This window comes from Podarcis muralis, chromosome 6, assembly GCF_964188315.1.
Source record: "Podarcis muralis chromosome 6, rPodMur119.hap1.1, whole genome shotgun sequence".
NCBI lineage: Eukaryota > Metazoa > Chordata > Lepidosauria > Squamata > Lacertidae > Podarcis > Podarcis muralis.
The window spans coordinates 71,547,443-71,564,443 of record NC_135660.1 but is presented as its reverse complement, the minus strand read 5'-3'; the positions used below and the strand labels follow the sequence as shown (position 1 = coordinate 71,564,443).

General features: G+C 42.4%; 1 protein-coding gene across 2 annotated transcripts in view; it reads right to left on the bottom strand.

The window, feature by feature from the left end:
- Positions 1-17,001, bottom strand: part of CTNNA3 (catenin alpha 3) — a 554,150-nt gene that overhangs the window by 449,100 nt on the left and 88,049 nt on the right. For both annotated transcript variants that reach the window (XM_077930540.1, XM_077930541.1), the window contains 2 exons: positions 7,982-8,245; positions 754-957 (listed from right to left, as the gene is read on the bottom strand). In XM_077930540.1, coding sequence (XP_077786666.1) covers positions 754-957; positions 7,982-8,245 — 468 coding nt within the window. The remainder of the gene's footprint in view (positions 1-753; positions 958-7,981; positions 8,246-17,001) is intronic.

Here is a 17,001-nt window from a genome sequence, read left to right as displayed (position 1 = left end):
ACACATAGTGTCAATAGTTTGTACACCTGAGAAGAAAGTAAAAGAATATCATGTCTCAACATGAATACCATTAGCTACTCAACAAAACTCATTCCCAAATTGTCTTCTGAATAAGAGTAAGATATCTATCTGTTCAACAGAGAGGTTATGTTTCCAAATCAAACACTGGATGAAGTAGTTCTGTCTAGTAGCGTTGCTCGTATTTGTTTTATCTCTTTACTGCCAGTAACATTCACTATAGTAGTGGTTCAATCAAAAGTCTACCTCCAACATCTAAGCATTGTCTTTTCAGAATACATTATAAACATTTCAGATTTGTGAATCTAAGACTTTCCCCTACTGAACACTGGCCCCTTAAGATCACTCTTGACATACTGCTATTTTTAAAAATAACCCACATGTACCAGGAATATGTTTACAGAATAATAATCACAGATATCTTATTTCTAATGTTCTGAGAAAACAAGAAGGCTAAAAAAAATAAATTACTTACCATCTCCTTTTCTGTTGACTTTTGCAAAAATGGGACCATAGAGCACCATGGGTTAAGGTCAACTTTGTACATATACAACATATTAAGTATTATTCTGAGAATCAGCAGTATATAAATAATTTTCAGAAAACTTTGACTAAGCTTTATTTTCAAAGTACTACTCAGTAGACACCAATAACTATTGGACTACCTTCATATAAGCAGCAGTGCAGAAAACAGTGACAAACAGCAAGAATGGGTGGAGTAAAACATTCACTTACATTATTCATGTACTCTGAAAGAAGATCTTGGAGGGCTTGGCGAATAGCATTGCACTCCGTGATAATGCGCTCACGGTGAATATCACGTGTGCAAGAGGAATCTGCTAACAAAGCAGCACCACTGATAATTCCTTCTAAACGCTTTTCTAGCGATGGCCTTATTTTGTCTTCCTTCACAGTAAGAGGATCCAAGACAACCAGATTCTATAGGGAAAGATTAAAAGGGGGCAATAAGAAGAGTACACATGCTCACATTGGTCTTCTTGAACACATAGCTGGAGTGCATATATCATATCCCCAGTGTAACCATCCTACTGTTTGAATCTTGATAAACGTCATCTCTGAAGGACATCAAGAAATTCAAAGCAAAGTTGTACACTTTTATAGTTCTTGTGAAAAGATCTTGTCCATTGGGTACATTACAATACATGCAAATAGATGGCTGCAAAATGTCCATAGGCAGAAAACCAGGGCAGACCAATTGTTGTATTATTGTTTATGTGCTGGCTAGGGCCGGCCCACAGCAAGGTGAGGTGACTGCCTCAGGTGGCAGGATCCGCCGGGGCAGCAGATCCTGATGTCATTTTTTCTTCCTCCCCTGTTCCTGATGTAGCTCTTCCCTAACCCTTTCTTCTCTAGCAGGGAGGAGAGGTGCCATTTTGGTGTCCACCTCAGATGCCAGAATGTCTTGAGTGCTAGTTACCTTAGAAAACCTGGAGTGTCAGTGCATATAATATGCATATAATATGTGAGATTTGCTCAGATTTTCAGCAGAATGGGGTGGGGGTGGGGCTGGGGGTGTAATAACCCACTTCTCATCAATAGCAAGATAGGAATTAGCTCAACACTGAGATTTATTTATTTTTTAAGCCCATCTCTACTCGCACCCTGTCTCTTCTCTCCCTTGAATGACCCTGTGTCATTCAAACCCCATGGCCCACAGAGCAGTTATCACTGAATGAAGAATAATAAATGTGGCAGAAAGCACAATCTGGTTTCTCCTGCATATGAAGAATTAGATTACTATAGGCAGAGGTTTTCAACCTTTTTGAGTCCACAGCTCCCTTGACCAACTACATTCTTTCAGCAGCATCCCTGTGGGGCTCAGGAGCCCAGTTATGTCACCTCTCACCTGCAGAGCTGGCAGCCTCTCACCTTTTGAACACCCTCCCTTGTGGAGTGTTCCCTCATCCTCCTCTCCTCCCTTTTCCTTGCGAGTCCTCCAGGCAGCCACTGCTGCCACCCTGGTCTCCGAGCTGCTCCCCCTGCCCCAAAGAGAGGTGCCTCCTCACACTGCCCCACAGGGACCTGGGAAGCAGCCTGAGGAGCTTGCAGCCAGGGCTGCTACAGCAGATGGCTGTGCAAGCCTTTGGGAGGCAGAGATGCAAGAGGGCATGGCTCACTGGTTGAAACCCCCTGCGCTATGTTAATTTTATGTTTGAAAACTGCCCTGAGAACTTATAGTTGATGTTGCACTAAATACATTCCTAAAATAAAATAAAGTAAAATAAATTGGCCTCAAAGATGAAGATGGATTCCTAGCCCTGTTCCTTTTATCAAATGACAAACTCTGATGTGAAATTCCTCTTCATAGTTTGATCATGGGGCAGATAAAGAAACTGGCCTCAGAAATACTTTACCATGGATGCTAACTTGCAAAAGTAGTTTTATAAATTAGTATAGTTATCTATTTTTAATATATTTTTATACTGCTTACCATTACAAGTAAATCTCAAAGTAGTATGTAAAGACATAACTAAAATACATTAAAACAATTTCAATAAAAACGTTACAGATATCATCAATAATAAAAAGCAGTAATGGCAACAATAAATATCATTTCAGCTTCTGCATGCATCTGACCCCTCCATTTTCTTCCGATAAATGTTGTTGCTCTTGCTGTAAGTGGGGCATCTTTAAACGGGAAATTCAGGAGTTCTCCTGCCACTATTCCATGCATTTAAGTTATCCTGAGCCCTCTCAATAAGGCAAGACATATGCAAATAAATGCTGGTGATCTACTGCTTGGGATTTGAGGGTTAAGTGTTTGAAGAAAAAAAATTAATGAAATGGATCGTGCATTCTGTAAAGTGAGGTTTGTTGAACTAGAAAATTTTGAATGAATACATCAAGATTCTCTCTGTGTGTATGAAATTCCTTTTTCTGAAAATGGAATAATGTTGCTTTGTTTATCCAAAAGCATTATCAATTTCATAATATCTAATTTAAGCAAATCACTTTCCTAATTCACGATAATGGCAACAGACATTAGAAATTCATCAAACTATTACATTTCTTTCTTTCTTATTCTTTTTTGCAGCACCCTCTTCTCACAGCAGGGTGAGTCTGCCTGATTGCAAAGGGAAATCACACATGAGAGAGAACTCTTCTGGGAGTCTTTTTCTAACTACAATACGAATTCATGAAAATTAGCAGTATTTAATTAAGCAAGAAATATCTTTTTCTGTGACTTCTTTCAGAGAGGAAAATTAAGGAACTGCAGCAACGAAAGCTTAATTTGGGGTTGTGTGGGGTATTTTGAGGAACTATGTACTATAATGAAAACAAACACATTTGTAGAAATGTCTGAATGAACAAACTCAATTTCAAAATGCTGGGCCAGCTCCTGCACCTGGTTGGCCTTGTGAGTGAGGCCCACCCCACCTGGAATGTCCAGTGTGGCCAGAGGTGGGTGGTACCAGCTGCCCATCCACTCCCCTGTCCACACAAGAAGATGACGGCCTCCCAGGACCAACTGTAACTTTATGGAGACAGAGAAAGCTATATTTAAACTCTGACTTTTTTCATATAATCTAACTTTCCATTTTGATGTGATCAAATGGGTCACCTTCCACATAGTTGTTCCTTAGTGGATTCTGACCAAACATCAGCATCAATGAAGCCAAATCTATGAGAAGAGTGCATTCATCTTCTAAAGAGATGGCTGTCAGTGGGTTGAGAGGCAAAAGAATTAAGAGTAACGTTAGAAGGTTTCGGCATTTCAAAAGTTTGAGAAACATCAGCATGGGTCAAATCTTTTTCTTAAAAAAAACTAGACTTAAGAAACTGCTCTCAGCAAATATGTACCGAGAGGCTTGTGTTAAAGTTTCCTTCAAAATGACTGTCATCTGAAACAACCAGCAGCTAAAATGGTGTAGGAAGATAAAACTAAAAAGCTGAAATGAGCAGGCCCTTCCTGTGCCCTCTTATTTCCATCAAATATCTTAAGCTAGCAAAATCTCAAGAATATTATAACCAAGACACTGCTACAAGGTACATCAAATCATTAAGCTCTGTTAACAAATTATTAAATAATTATACTTGCCCACTCTAATGTACAGAGTTGTGGATGAGATTTTGCAGGCTGTCCCAACTTTAGATTTCAGTATATATGTTGCTATTATTTTTCAAGGAATTGGTCTACATCATATGCTTATGCCCTGCTTCCTTACTCTGGATTGTGAATGCAGATTGACATTCCAAAGAGAAAGCATTCCTATTAGAGATACTGCCAAGGCCCGTCCTTCAACCATAACTGTTGATCTGTGATTTGCAGTCTGAGTTCCTTCACTTGCAATTCTAATGTTCCAATCGGAGGGATTGATAATTTTGGTAGAGCTAGGCAATCCATTAAAAACCATACTGACAAAGTGAAGGAGAACAGAGAAAATGGGTGGTATTCAACTTTTAAAAAAAAAAACACACCTAGGCCCACTGAAATTAATGAACATGACTAAGTTAGGTCAATTAATTTCTGTGGGTCTACTGTGAGTAAAAGTAGACCACCCAATGTTTTTTTAAAAAATATTCAAAATTCTCAACTTACTTAAAAATAATAATAATTATTTAATTACATTAAATAATTAATGTAGTATGACCAAATGCTGCAGTGGTGATCATCTTAGGTACATAAATTCATTTTATATTAGTTCACCTGGGCACCCATAATTTCAACACAAGAAAGTGATGTTTGATTCATGATATGGTGTTTTAATTCTTACTACAACCTCTGTCAAATCTCTATGTTTCCTTCATTAAAAAAAAACTGAGGGTGGAGGAAGCCTGAAGATAAAGAGCCATCTTATTATCCAATTGAGCTTACCAACAGAAATCTGATATGTGCTGGGCAACTTGCATTGATGAGTTTAAAAGGAGCAGTAACGAAATCAATACAAATGAGTGAGCATTTGCAGTAGACAGATCTGATCAAACAGATTTTTTAATCTGTCCTGCCTGAGTGCTTCATGCGTTTTGCTCCTGTAGAATTAATGGTGTGGTAAGAAGATATTAGATTTAAATGGAATGCTTAGCTACAGACTTTTCCACCAAGTTTCCAGTTTTATACATCATCTGAAATACTCGTAACAGCGCCACTCTAACTTGGTTTCACTTCAGATTAGAGACACCGACAAAACTCTCTCTCAGAAAAGAAATTGGAGGGGGCCTCCTTAACATCCTCCTCAAGAAAAAGATTAGCTTTTTTAAGCCCCTGAATTCTTCGCCACTTTTGACTGAAGTCTAAGCTGGAGAAGGATTGCCATCTTGGACCCCAGCAAGGTTTTTCTCCCTAATGGAGAAGCTAACGGAGTGGCTCTGCTCCATTAGCTTGCAAGGAGTGAGGACTCTACAGAGCCCACTCCTGCACCCACAAATCCCTCCCCCCCAAAAAAACCCAAATGCAATTTAATGAACTGACTTAACTCCATTAGCTTGCTTTGGGGGTGGAAAAACCCTTGCAGGGAAAATTGAAGGTGGCGGGGGGGGGGGGAGAGAACCAACCACTGAGGATAACTAGGGAGTTTCTCCCTCACACCGCCTCCACTTTTTGCCACTGCAGCATCTCTTCCCCCACACCCCCAGGAATTAATGGCACCATTTGTTCCTGTGGGGCTGGGAAAGTGACACAACAGAGGCCAAATCCTGGGGTAGTGGGAGATGGCCACACACTCCTTTAGGTCCTACAAGTATCTTTGTCCTGCCCCCATTAGAACCACCTTATCTGATTTCACAGACAAAGAAGCTGCCACAGGTGGATCAGGAAGCGTATGTTCAGGTCCTTTGTACAGGGGATCGAGAAAGAACTGTCTATCTGTCATTCCTTTCCCTCTACTTCAGATGGCTATGATGATATTTCTCAAGAGATGCTGGAGGTAACTGGAGCACTTCTGAAGCTAGGAGGTGCCACAAGGTCTTCAAGTTATCAGGGTCTTCATCACAGAAGTAATCTTCTTGGCTCAGGCCAATGAATTATCTCATCTTACCTCCTGGTCCACAGATTGATATCTCCACGTATGTCATTTGAATAGGGCTATGGACATACAAAACAGCTATGATTCCCAAGAACATGCTCAACTTTTTAAAATTGTGGTAGGAAGAGCTGTGGTATAGTCATGCTTCCCTAAGAAGGCTGACTAAATCAACACATTGCAAGCATTTCTAGACCTGTTGAAGTCTCCCTCTTATACAGCTAGCTGGAATATAGTACAGTAACTGACCATCTAATGGGGGCTTTAAGTTTCAGTTATTACACATTTAGTATTATACTTTTTATTACAGTCACAACTATATAGTATTGTTAGAATGTATTGTAAGCCTAAAGCTTTGGGAAGTATTCAGACTCACTTCAGCTTTTGCCCAAGTATAAATCCTAACTTCCCATACTGTATATGAATTATATTAAGAAAGCTTCCAGACAGTACTTGTTGAGTAAGCTCTTTCAAATATTTCCAGACTATAAACATTTAATGAGATTGGCTCCCAACAGACTGTTTACTACATCCATTTATTTCATTGTACTTTATTTACAATGCAGAAGATAGAGCAAAGGTTGTTTCAGGTTCTTATCCAATGCCATTTCCCCATAAATAAAGAAAAATGAAACAATTTAATTCTCAAACATTCGTAAAAGGTTAGATACTCAATAAATTTTGCTTTATCTAACTCACTCAGCCCAAGGTACCATTTGCACTACTTGGGTTAAAGAAATATAGAAAAAGTCTATGAACAAGAAGACATTTAACAATATAATCTAAGCCCAGGATTCAAAAATGTATATATGGGTGCTCTGCTTATACACAGAGGCAGCCCCCCAACTCCTTGAACACCTCCCCCTCAAACAAGGCACACCATTAAGGATAGTGACCTGTTGCTAGAAGTAGATTCCCTCCCTCCACAATATGTGAGAAGCATATTTTAATATATTTAGTATATTTTAACTTGCGTTGTGCAAAAATGATCATGTATTGTCCCATAAACACATATTTCAGATGGTTCAAAATGCAGCAGCTGATTAGTTGGCTGGAGCTGGTTGATGGGAGACTATAATACCCATGCAGAAAGAACTATATTGGCTCCAATTTGTTCTGACGCACAATTCAAAATATTAGTTTTGATCTTTAAAGGCCTAAATTATCTTGATATAGAATGGCCCAAGAATTGCCTTCTCCTATTTGAACATGCCTCCATGCTCTAAAATGGGTCACCAAAAAGGTCCCTCCTCCAAATCCCATCTCTTTCTGAGCTCGTACTGATGTGGGCAAGAGTAAAGTCTTTCAAACCTTCCTTGTAGACCCCTTTGCCCAAGAAAGCCCAGTAGCGTAGCTTCATTTTCACATTTGGGGGGAAATATATATGAAAACTTTTATTATTCAGAGCATTTTTGGAGAAGTTATTGTTAAATAGTAAGAAGGTGTGAGACGAACTTGCTACTGTGAATTTTTGAGATAGCTATCTGTTGCCTTTATGTCACCTTTTGTTGCTTTTAGTTTTAAAGATTGGGATTTAATTGGGTAGTTGATTGTCTTGATGTTTAATTGTCAATTTATTGCTGTTTTCATGGAGCCCTGTGGAGGTATTTGTCATTTGTAAAATTAGTCAATGGGCTCTATCAATGCTATAGTACTGGGGTACCTATTGTACCTATAGTACTGGGGTACCCACCAGATGTTGTGGATTACAAGTCCCATTATTCCTTGAGGCAGATGGTGCACATTGGCTATCCCCTGCTTTAGGAGATACCATGTTTACACCTGATCCCTAGGTCACAGGTCACAATCACTCACCAAAACAAATCAGCCAGGCTGGAAGCGTATCTGAGAACTGCTACGAAACTGATCACACATAGGTCAGTAAGATTTGGTTTTCTGGTATGCTACTTTCCACAAGCACATCATTTAAAATAAATTAGGCCATTTTACAGAGTGTGCTACAGTGCTACACATTCACCTACCTCAAATTCATCAAGGGCACTTCCAAGAGTAGCAGACTGTGATGTCGACTGAACCTTTTGATTTCCAATTCCTTGAGAAGCATTGGAAATGACATCAAGAGCATTCTGTATTTCATTACAAACAGAGTCCTTGCTGGCTGCAAGAGATGAAATGTCTGAATGTTCCAAACAAGCAGAGCAAATTGAATGGAGAAGAGATGAATTTTCCTTCAGAGAAGCACGTGCTGCTGCAATGTCATCGCGTTGATTGTTGGATTTTAAATCCTGTCAGGAAAATCATACATATGGGGATTATTACTATTATTATTTCAACTTAAATACTGGCAAGCAGTGTAGCAACACATTATTTCAATTTGTTCTGTATCCACTAAAGAAAGAAAGAAAGAAAAAAAGAGAAAAATTCAATAAAGATTTATTAACTGTGTATTCTCCAGCAGAACGTTTTGCTGCTCATTTATAACATGCCTAGGATGAAATGGAAAGAAATGAATTCTAGCTCAGGAGGAAAGAAATATTTTTGTGTTTGTTTGTTTTTCAGAGTGCCTGGAATAGTTCAGTCCACAGTAATTGTTCACTGCCCTTAAGAACACATGAACTGCCTTTCTGGATCATGTAGCCTGAATATCTTCTCCAGCTAGCTGCCCACCAGGATTTCCCAAGTAGGGCATGGCAGAGCGAAAAATAGCCACCTCCTATTGCTTGCATGCAGTATCTGACAATCAGAGTTCACCCCCACAGCAGCCCTCTCTAACCCCTATGCTGTAGGAGCCAAAAGCTGCAGAACAAGACAACAGCCCTTTAAAAGCACAGGCAGATCTGACGAAGGTCTCAGGCTTGTCCACCTTGCTGAAGTAACAGCCTTCCTTGTGAGAGAACATGCTATCACAATGCTCTGTCAAAGGTGCTGCTTCTGACCTGTTGAAGCCAGACCCTACAGGATCTGCCTTGATCTGACCTTACTAGATATGACTTTGTCTTACTTGACCTAATTTCACTGCATATGACTCTACCTTACTTTCCCTTACACTCTACTGCCAGTAGGTGCCACTGTTCTGTTCCACTTCCCTTGTGAGCCTGGAGACAGCCCAAACAGGACAATAATTTATTTTGAATTGTCTTAAGAAATGGCAATGTTTTAACTGTGGTTAAATTAGTGTTGCACACAGGCCCCATATCCTGATTCAACCACGTCATTAAAGAATATACTGTATCAGCTCAGCAACAGACAGGAGACTCTTTTTCAATAGCAACTCAAAACACTAAATGCTTAGTAGGAGGAGGAACAATGAATTTGTTTGTCCACGATGAGAAGTTATAATTTTAGTTTCCAATAGTATGTATTTGGATACCACATCAAATGTAACACCATAAAGTGTTTGTTTATTTTTTAAAAATGCAATAAACAGAAACAGTGGGAATATAATCAGAAGCTACAGGTCATGGCTTCAAAGAACAATCATAAGCACAGCAGAAGCATTTTCATGAATGTTCGGCATGTTTCAGGTAATGCATATGGGTTAATGAGTATGCAAACAATGCAACACAATCCAATGCTATATTCTGCCCAGTCAAGGAAATATATTAATTTTCACTGGAAGTACTTGTCACTATGTAAAGAACAGAATTATTTATAGCACTTTTTGAGTGTTCAAAGTCCTTCACAAACCTATTAATCCAGACTACTGTGCTGACCAGATTGCTAGCGCCAGCTGCTCAGTTTAAGCACAATGGAGAATCATCATACCCATTCTCTAGGATTCCTAGCTATTCATGAACCTGATCCTGATTGATCTCAGTACCCTAAGTAGGTCAGTTTGTTGACCTCATCTTGCAAATAGTGTGGTTCATTTAATCCAACCTAACAGGTTCACGGCTGAGGTGAGATTTGAACCTGAAGCACCGGCAGAAATAGTTCAAGATACTATAGTACCAAGAGTACAAGGTGTACAATAATCAAAACTAGAAAAAATAGAGTGAGCAAGGAAACTGAGAAAAGAAAGAACCGACAGTTTTAAGGAGCAAAATGTTGGCTACCGCTATATAACACATTCTAAACAGAGAACAATAAAATATAATTTTAAGAAGATTCCTGGAGAAAAAAGCACCCAAGGTTAGCACTTGTAGCTGCACAAAACATCCTGGGATTTGTAATTATGAACTAGAGCATGCTGGCATCTCGCCTTAGATAAAAAGCTCAAAAAAGCAGCATGTTTATTTTTCTAGTAACACAAAGAAAATAAATTCCCTGAGCTTATTTCTACTTTGCAACTCAATTCCTATTCAGCCACATTTTACAAATATAGCAAAAGGGCAGGAAAAGTGGGGGTTGTCTTTTATTTTTTAAAAAAATATTATTATCATTTAGATTTTTGTGTACCATTTCTATCCTCTGCCATAAAATCCCTAATAAATGCAGCTTAATTACTGTCTAACAACGGTATGAAGGTTAATTATACTTGCACATGCCTCAAGATCCATTAATATTTTTCCTTGCAGCTTTTTCCTATTTCCCCACACACAACTGTAATTCACATTTTGAGAATTTGTTGCAGGGAGTATGAATAAAAACAGTCCTGGAAGGGCTGTAGCTCAATAGTAAAGCATTTGTTTTGCATGCAAATCGCCCCAGACTCGTTGCCTTGCATCTCCAGGTAGGTCTGGGAAAGAGCCTATTTGATGCACTTGAAAGACACTGCTGTTATAAACCAGTGTTTCCCAACCGGTGTTCCGCGGCACACTAGTGTGCCGCAATACGTTGCCTGGTGTGCCGCGGGAAAAATTGGCGGGGGGGGAATAAAGGGGGGGGGAATTATTCCCCCACCGCCAGGCGTGGGGCTGGGGCGGGGGAAGCCCGAGCTTTGGCATCGCTCTGGGAGCTTGCGGGGCTGGGGGAGGAGGAAGCCCTCCGCCAGCCTCCAAACCATGTCGGGAGACAGCGGGATGGCGCGCTGCGCCTCTCCCGCTGTCCCCCGAGTTTGCAGGGCTGGCGATGGGGAGGAGCAGGCTTCTCCCCCCGCCAGCCTTCCAGCCAAGTCGGGGGGCAGCGGGAAGGGCGCGCTGGGTTTCTCCGCTGTCCCGGACGGCTTTCAAAAGCCTGCCTTCAAAAGCCGTCGGGGACAGCGGAGAAACGCGCTGCCTTTCTCCGCTCTCCCGGGAAGGCAGGCAGGGGGGAGCAAAGGCTTTCGCCCCCGCCCGCCTTCAGAAGAGGTCCAGGACCTCTTCTGAAGGCCGGCGGGGGGCAAAAGTCTTTGCTCCCCCCTGCCTGCCTTCCCGGGAGAGCGGAGAAAGGCAGCGCGTTTCTCCGCTGTCCCCGACGGCTTTTGAAGGCAGGCGGGGGGGAGCAAAGACTTTCACCCCTGCCTGCCTTCCCGGGAGAGCGGAGAAACGCACTGCCTTTCTCCGCTCTCCCAGGAAGGCAGGCAGGGGGGAGCAAAGACTTTTGACCCCCGCCGGCCTTCAGAAGAGGTCCAGGACCTCTTCTGAAGGCGGGCGGGGGGCGAAAATCTTTGTCCCCCCTGCCTGCCTTCCCAGGGGCTTTTAAATCGCCCCGGACAGCGGAGAAGTCCTCCGCTGTCCCGGGGTTTTTTAAAATGCTGGGGGTGGGAAGAAAAGCCCTTGTCCGTCCCCCCCAGCCTTCAGAAGAGGTCGGGGGACAGACTGTCCCCGGACCTGGTCTGAAGGCGGTTTCCCTAGGAACGCATTAATTGATTTTCAATGCATTCCTATGGGAAACCGTGCATCGCAAGACGAAAAACTCGCAAAACGAAGAGACTTGCGGAACGAATTAATTTCGTCTTGCGAGGCACCACTGTATCCGGAGAGGCGGCCTTCAGGCGAGTTTTAATTTTAATTTTCCTTCTCCCACTTAATGCCCCACGCTCGCCCGAGCAGCTTGCAGTCCTCGGTAACCACGGCGACCCGAGGGAGGGGAGGGAACAGGGAAGTCGAGGGCGGCGGCGAGCTGCGATGACGTCAGTGGGCCGCGCCGCCTCGCCCTGGCACGGTGTGAGAGCCCCGGCTAGTGGCGCGAGCTTCAGAATAAGTGGGATCCGCGTGCATGAGACCGAGATTGCGGGTAAGGAGCTCAGCCCTGGGCAGGAGGAAGCGGGGCCGCGCGTGCGGGCCACATCCCCACAGAGAGCGAGCCTCCCCTGGCCCACCACTCCGGGCAGGTCCACTCGCATGAGGGGGCGGCGATGGCGACGGCCGGCAGCTTGCCTGCAATGCCATCCCTCGAGCAGGCGAGGAGCCCGGAGGCTACCAGATGCGAGTCCTCTTTCCCACCCTGCTCGGGAGTCCAGAGCACTTGGTCGCATTCAGGATCTAGAGTGGGGAAGCGGGGCTTGTGTCTGGGCTGGACACATTGGGCTGCCTGTGCCGCTCGACCTGCGGGGAGAAATCAGGGTGGGAGTCACGACCGTGAGGCAGGGCTGCCAAGTGTGGCAGAAGAGGACACGGCCGTCGCACCTGTCCTTAGGTAGGAGCTTCTTCCGTGTCGACCTGCTGCCCTAAAGTCTTGGCTTTTTTCTTGGCTTTTTGGCGGTTGGCACAGAAGGAAGGCAAGGGGGAGGGGAAAAAATTGAAAACTTACACTTTCGTGCGTCCCTCCCGGCGTGACGCTGCGCGCTGACGTCACGGGGCTGTAATGGTGGTGTGCCTCAAGATTTTTTTCATGAAACAAGTGTGCCTTTGCCCAAAAAAGGTTGGGAAACACTGTTATAAACAATGGGTAGCTAGATAGATCAGTATCTGTCTGCTAAAAGGGGTGGGGGGATAGGCTAGAGTTCTCCATTAATGGCTGTATGAACAGAAACAATCCCTTAAAATGAAAATATTGTTTCGTATCTTCCACCTGTGTGAAGTCTGCAACTCCAGTGAATTCAGATTACACATAAAAACCAGGTGGAATGAAAACTAGTTTATAGGAATGACACTTTGTGATGGTGCTCATTTGGGGCCATATCAGATTAGAATCAATGTGGCAGGTCTTGGAAGAGGATACCAGATGTGGCAGTACTGGAAAGCAATACTTTTCCAGCATGCTATCTACAAACAGCTTGAAGTACAATCAAGAAACATGTAACCTATTCTAACTGCAAAAGGAAGGAAGATATAAGATTACAGTGGTACCTCTGGTTACGTACTTAATTTGTTCCGGAGGTCTGTTCTTAACCTGAAACCATTAACCTGAGGTACCACTTTAGCTAATGGGGCCTCCCACTGCCGCCACCACGCGATTTCTGTTCTCATCCTGAGGTAAAGTTCTTAACCCAAGGTACTACTTCCGGGTTAACAGAGTCTGTAACCTGAAGTGTTTGTAACCCGAGGTGTTTGTAACCCAAGGTACCACTGTATATAGAAACTATATTCTGGTGATCAGATTTCAAGTTACATGAAGCATAGCCCAAAATCAGTTACCAGGAAAAGCATTTGTGACAACTTTACCAAGTTGTAAATGTGAGTCCTTATTAAATTACAGTCATGATCCACCTCTCAAGTTATCAGCAATCATGCTAAGAATTATATTAAAGGAGATGGCTTTGCTGGCTGGATTGTTGGTATTTACTAGAACCCTTTTTTAAAAAAGAAACCAATATCTTACTTGTTCCTTGGTAAAAGAGGTAAATTAATCCGTCTCTAGCTAGGGAAAGTTTGCAGCCAGTGTGGCATATAATTGCCATTCTGCATCATATTATTGCTCCACAGATATATTATTCACCAGGAAGTATCATATGAGCTTAACCTAATGTGTGTTTCCAAATACACCATCAAAGGGGTGCTGAGATAGTAGATAGTGGAAAATGGATTTTATATCTATCCAAGAACCTGAATACTGTTGCATGCCACCACAGTCCTCAAGCGAGATTCCAGGGGTTCCAGGCACTTACCCATAGTTTGTGTTTCCTTTTGGAAATGAGGCACAGCAGAAACAGTGGTGTCTTTATGATATATGGTTTAGGTAAAGGTAAAGGTACCCCTGCCCATACGGGCCAGTCTTGCCAGACTCTAGGGTTGTGCGCCCATCTCACTCAAGAGGCCGGGGGCCATCGCTATCCGGAGACACTTCCGGGTCACGTGGCCAGCGTGACATTGCTGCTCTGGCGAGCCAGAGCCGCACACAGATACGCCGTTTACCTTCCCGCTAGAAAGCGGTCCCTATTTATCTACTTGCACCCGGGGGTGCTTTCGAACTGCTAGGTTGGCAGGCGCTGGGACCGAGCAACGGGAGCGCACCCCGCCACGGGGATTTGAACTGCTGACCTTTCGATCGGCAAGCCCTAGGCGCTGAGGCTTTTACCCACAGCGCCACTCGCGTCCCACTGATATATGGTTTATTTACACATATATACAACCTGAGCCTACAATGGAGGGGTTCACAGACTCATAATACTACCCCACTCCCCCCAAAAAACAGACACCTATCCCGAGATGTACAACAAACACCTTTCCTGGAGAAAAATCACAGACAGGTTAACAAACACATTAGGATACACATTTTCAAAAACAGATAATAAAACCCGATTATTCCACATAACAGCATTAACTTTTTAAAACTTTAAGATGATTTTGAGCTTCACTACCACAACATTTCATTCTCATTTTGTTCTACATGAGTTCTCAGCACCATTTAGAAATTCAGCTGGCCACTGAGGTTCCATGCTTCAGTTGGTAAAGTATTACACTTCTGAATTTTTCAATTTCTTATGCACACACCAGTTGCCACCCACAGGCATGTACATATCTACTTGTTCTGAAATCAGAGAAAAGAATGTATTATCTGTTGTAACTTCAGCTTTTTTCATATGCATTGTGCACCAATTTCAGTCGGTGTATGTGTTTTGACTTGTTCTCAGATACTTTTAGTTTAATATTTTTAAGAAATCCAATTAGTAGCCTCTTATGGGATTAGTGTCATTTGGATTTGTCCTTCACCAATACCTTCACCAGTTTGTGGATCCATTCTGCAATAAATCAGCTCAGACTCTTCAGGTATATAATCTTTCCTGGTCTTGGATGCAGTTTGATTCCAGTGAGCTGTTCTTAATACTTGGTCTAGATTCATGTGAAACTGTCAGGGTTGTAGAGACACACAACACATACAGAATAGATTTCACCCCACCCACCCCGATTATTTATTTATTTAAACTACTTAAATTCCACTATATAGCTACAAGAGGCTCTCAAATATTATTTCAAAATAGTCTCTCAATGAAATCAAACTCAAACTAATACAAGGAGTACAGGTGGCATTATGTCCATATGATGCTAGGCTGAATCTAGCATTTATTTTGTCTTCCTTACACTATCACCTACTAGGCAGCAATTCCTATTGAGTTATCTGAGACAAGGGAGTTGGGCCGAGCTCCTAGAACTCACTAAGCCCGTTGTGGAAACAGTCTTCCATATTATATTTGCAGCAGGGGTGGGCAACCTTTTCCTATCAATCCTCTGGGAAATCTGTTAGTGGGTGCATGCAAGCAGCGGGTGAGCCAGAACCAATGATGGGCAGAGTCAGGGACAAAAGCACTCCAATTGCTCTGGAATAAATGTTGCCTTGCTTCAATTTTCACATATGTACCTCAGATTAGAAATCCAAATCATATGCTTGTCTGTTTAGAACTAAGCCCTACTGAGTTTTGTGGGGTTGCTCTCAAGTAAGTATACAGAGCATTGTTTAGTTCAGCAGACAATGTACCCACTTGCTTCTGGAAAGCAAGTGAAAGTATTTCCTTTTCTAACTTTAGCATGCTATATACATGTTCATACATAAATGACTCCCCCGCCCCGAGTCATACAACTAGGAGAAAGGGGGAAATAAAATAAAATGCTGACCCTTCCAGTTGTTCTAAAACTACATAGAAAGGAGAGGGGGCTTTTAAAAGCCAGGAAATAAAATAGAAAGGAACATAAAGGAAGGAAATCTGATGGGATGGAAGAATGGGGTACTTTCAGATTGTGTCAGACACAGAAAATGAGTCAGGAGCCACAGGCTGTCCACTTGTTTATTAGCAATTGCCAATTTTAGAAACAGGCGTTTCTATTCTCCATTCTTCTTATCAAGTTTTATCTGCACTATATCTTCCTAAAAGCATAATCCTGTGTACTTCTCTATAAAATAAAGCAGCAAAATGGGCACCACAGCAAGGTTCAACACTGGCCAACTCCCGTCGTACAGGTTTGGAGCGATCCAAACCCAGCGGATCCATTCCATCAACATGGGGCTTGTGGAATGATGAACTGATCCTGGGACCCAATGCCATGCTAGCTCTTGCCCTGCCTGCTGCTGTCAATAAAGATTTGGCCTGATTTTATCCCGTCACAGTTGTACAGTCTGGTTATTTTGCTGCTCTCATGGGTCACATAATGTGCCTGCCTAGGCAATGTGGAGTTTGTGCACAGGGGCATTCTGCACCCACTTCAGGATCTCTGCTAGTAAAGCTGGGCCAACACAGAATCAGGAATGACAGTGCAATCACAACCCCCCAACAGCAGAGAGAATGGAATTTATTCACATTATGAGAGAAATGATGGACGACATTGTGATGGTGGCTAAGCCTGCTCAGTGATGCCAGGGATCCCAGTTACTGAAAACCACACCTGTTTCTGTTTGCTACAGGGAACTACCCTGGGCTCTGTTTCTTGTTCATGCTAGTATAAAGGAATGTTTCTTTAAAAATACAGTTTGTTAAGCAATAGATTCAAATTACACTAATGAACACTAAAATTGATCTTCCAAAGTCAGCCTGGCATATGTTAAGATAATACATTAATGAAACCTGAACATGTTTTAAAGTGACATACAGTAAAACTAATGCAAAAGAATTTATTCAAACATGCTTATTAGGCTTCCAATTTTCCCTAACGTTGACAGGAGGCTTTTAAAACAAATATATATAAATCATAGCATTAAATGAAAAAAGCCTCAAATATTTAGTAAGGGGAAATCATAAAAAGATGGAGCCCCTCTTTAAATATGAACTTAATAATAAATGACAGTCAAAAATGTGTTTTGTGTAACC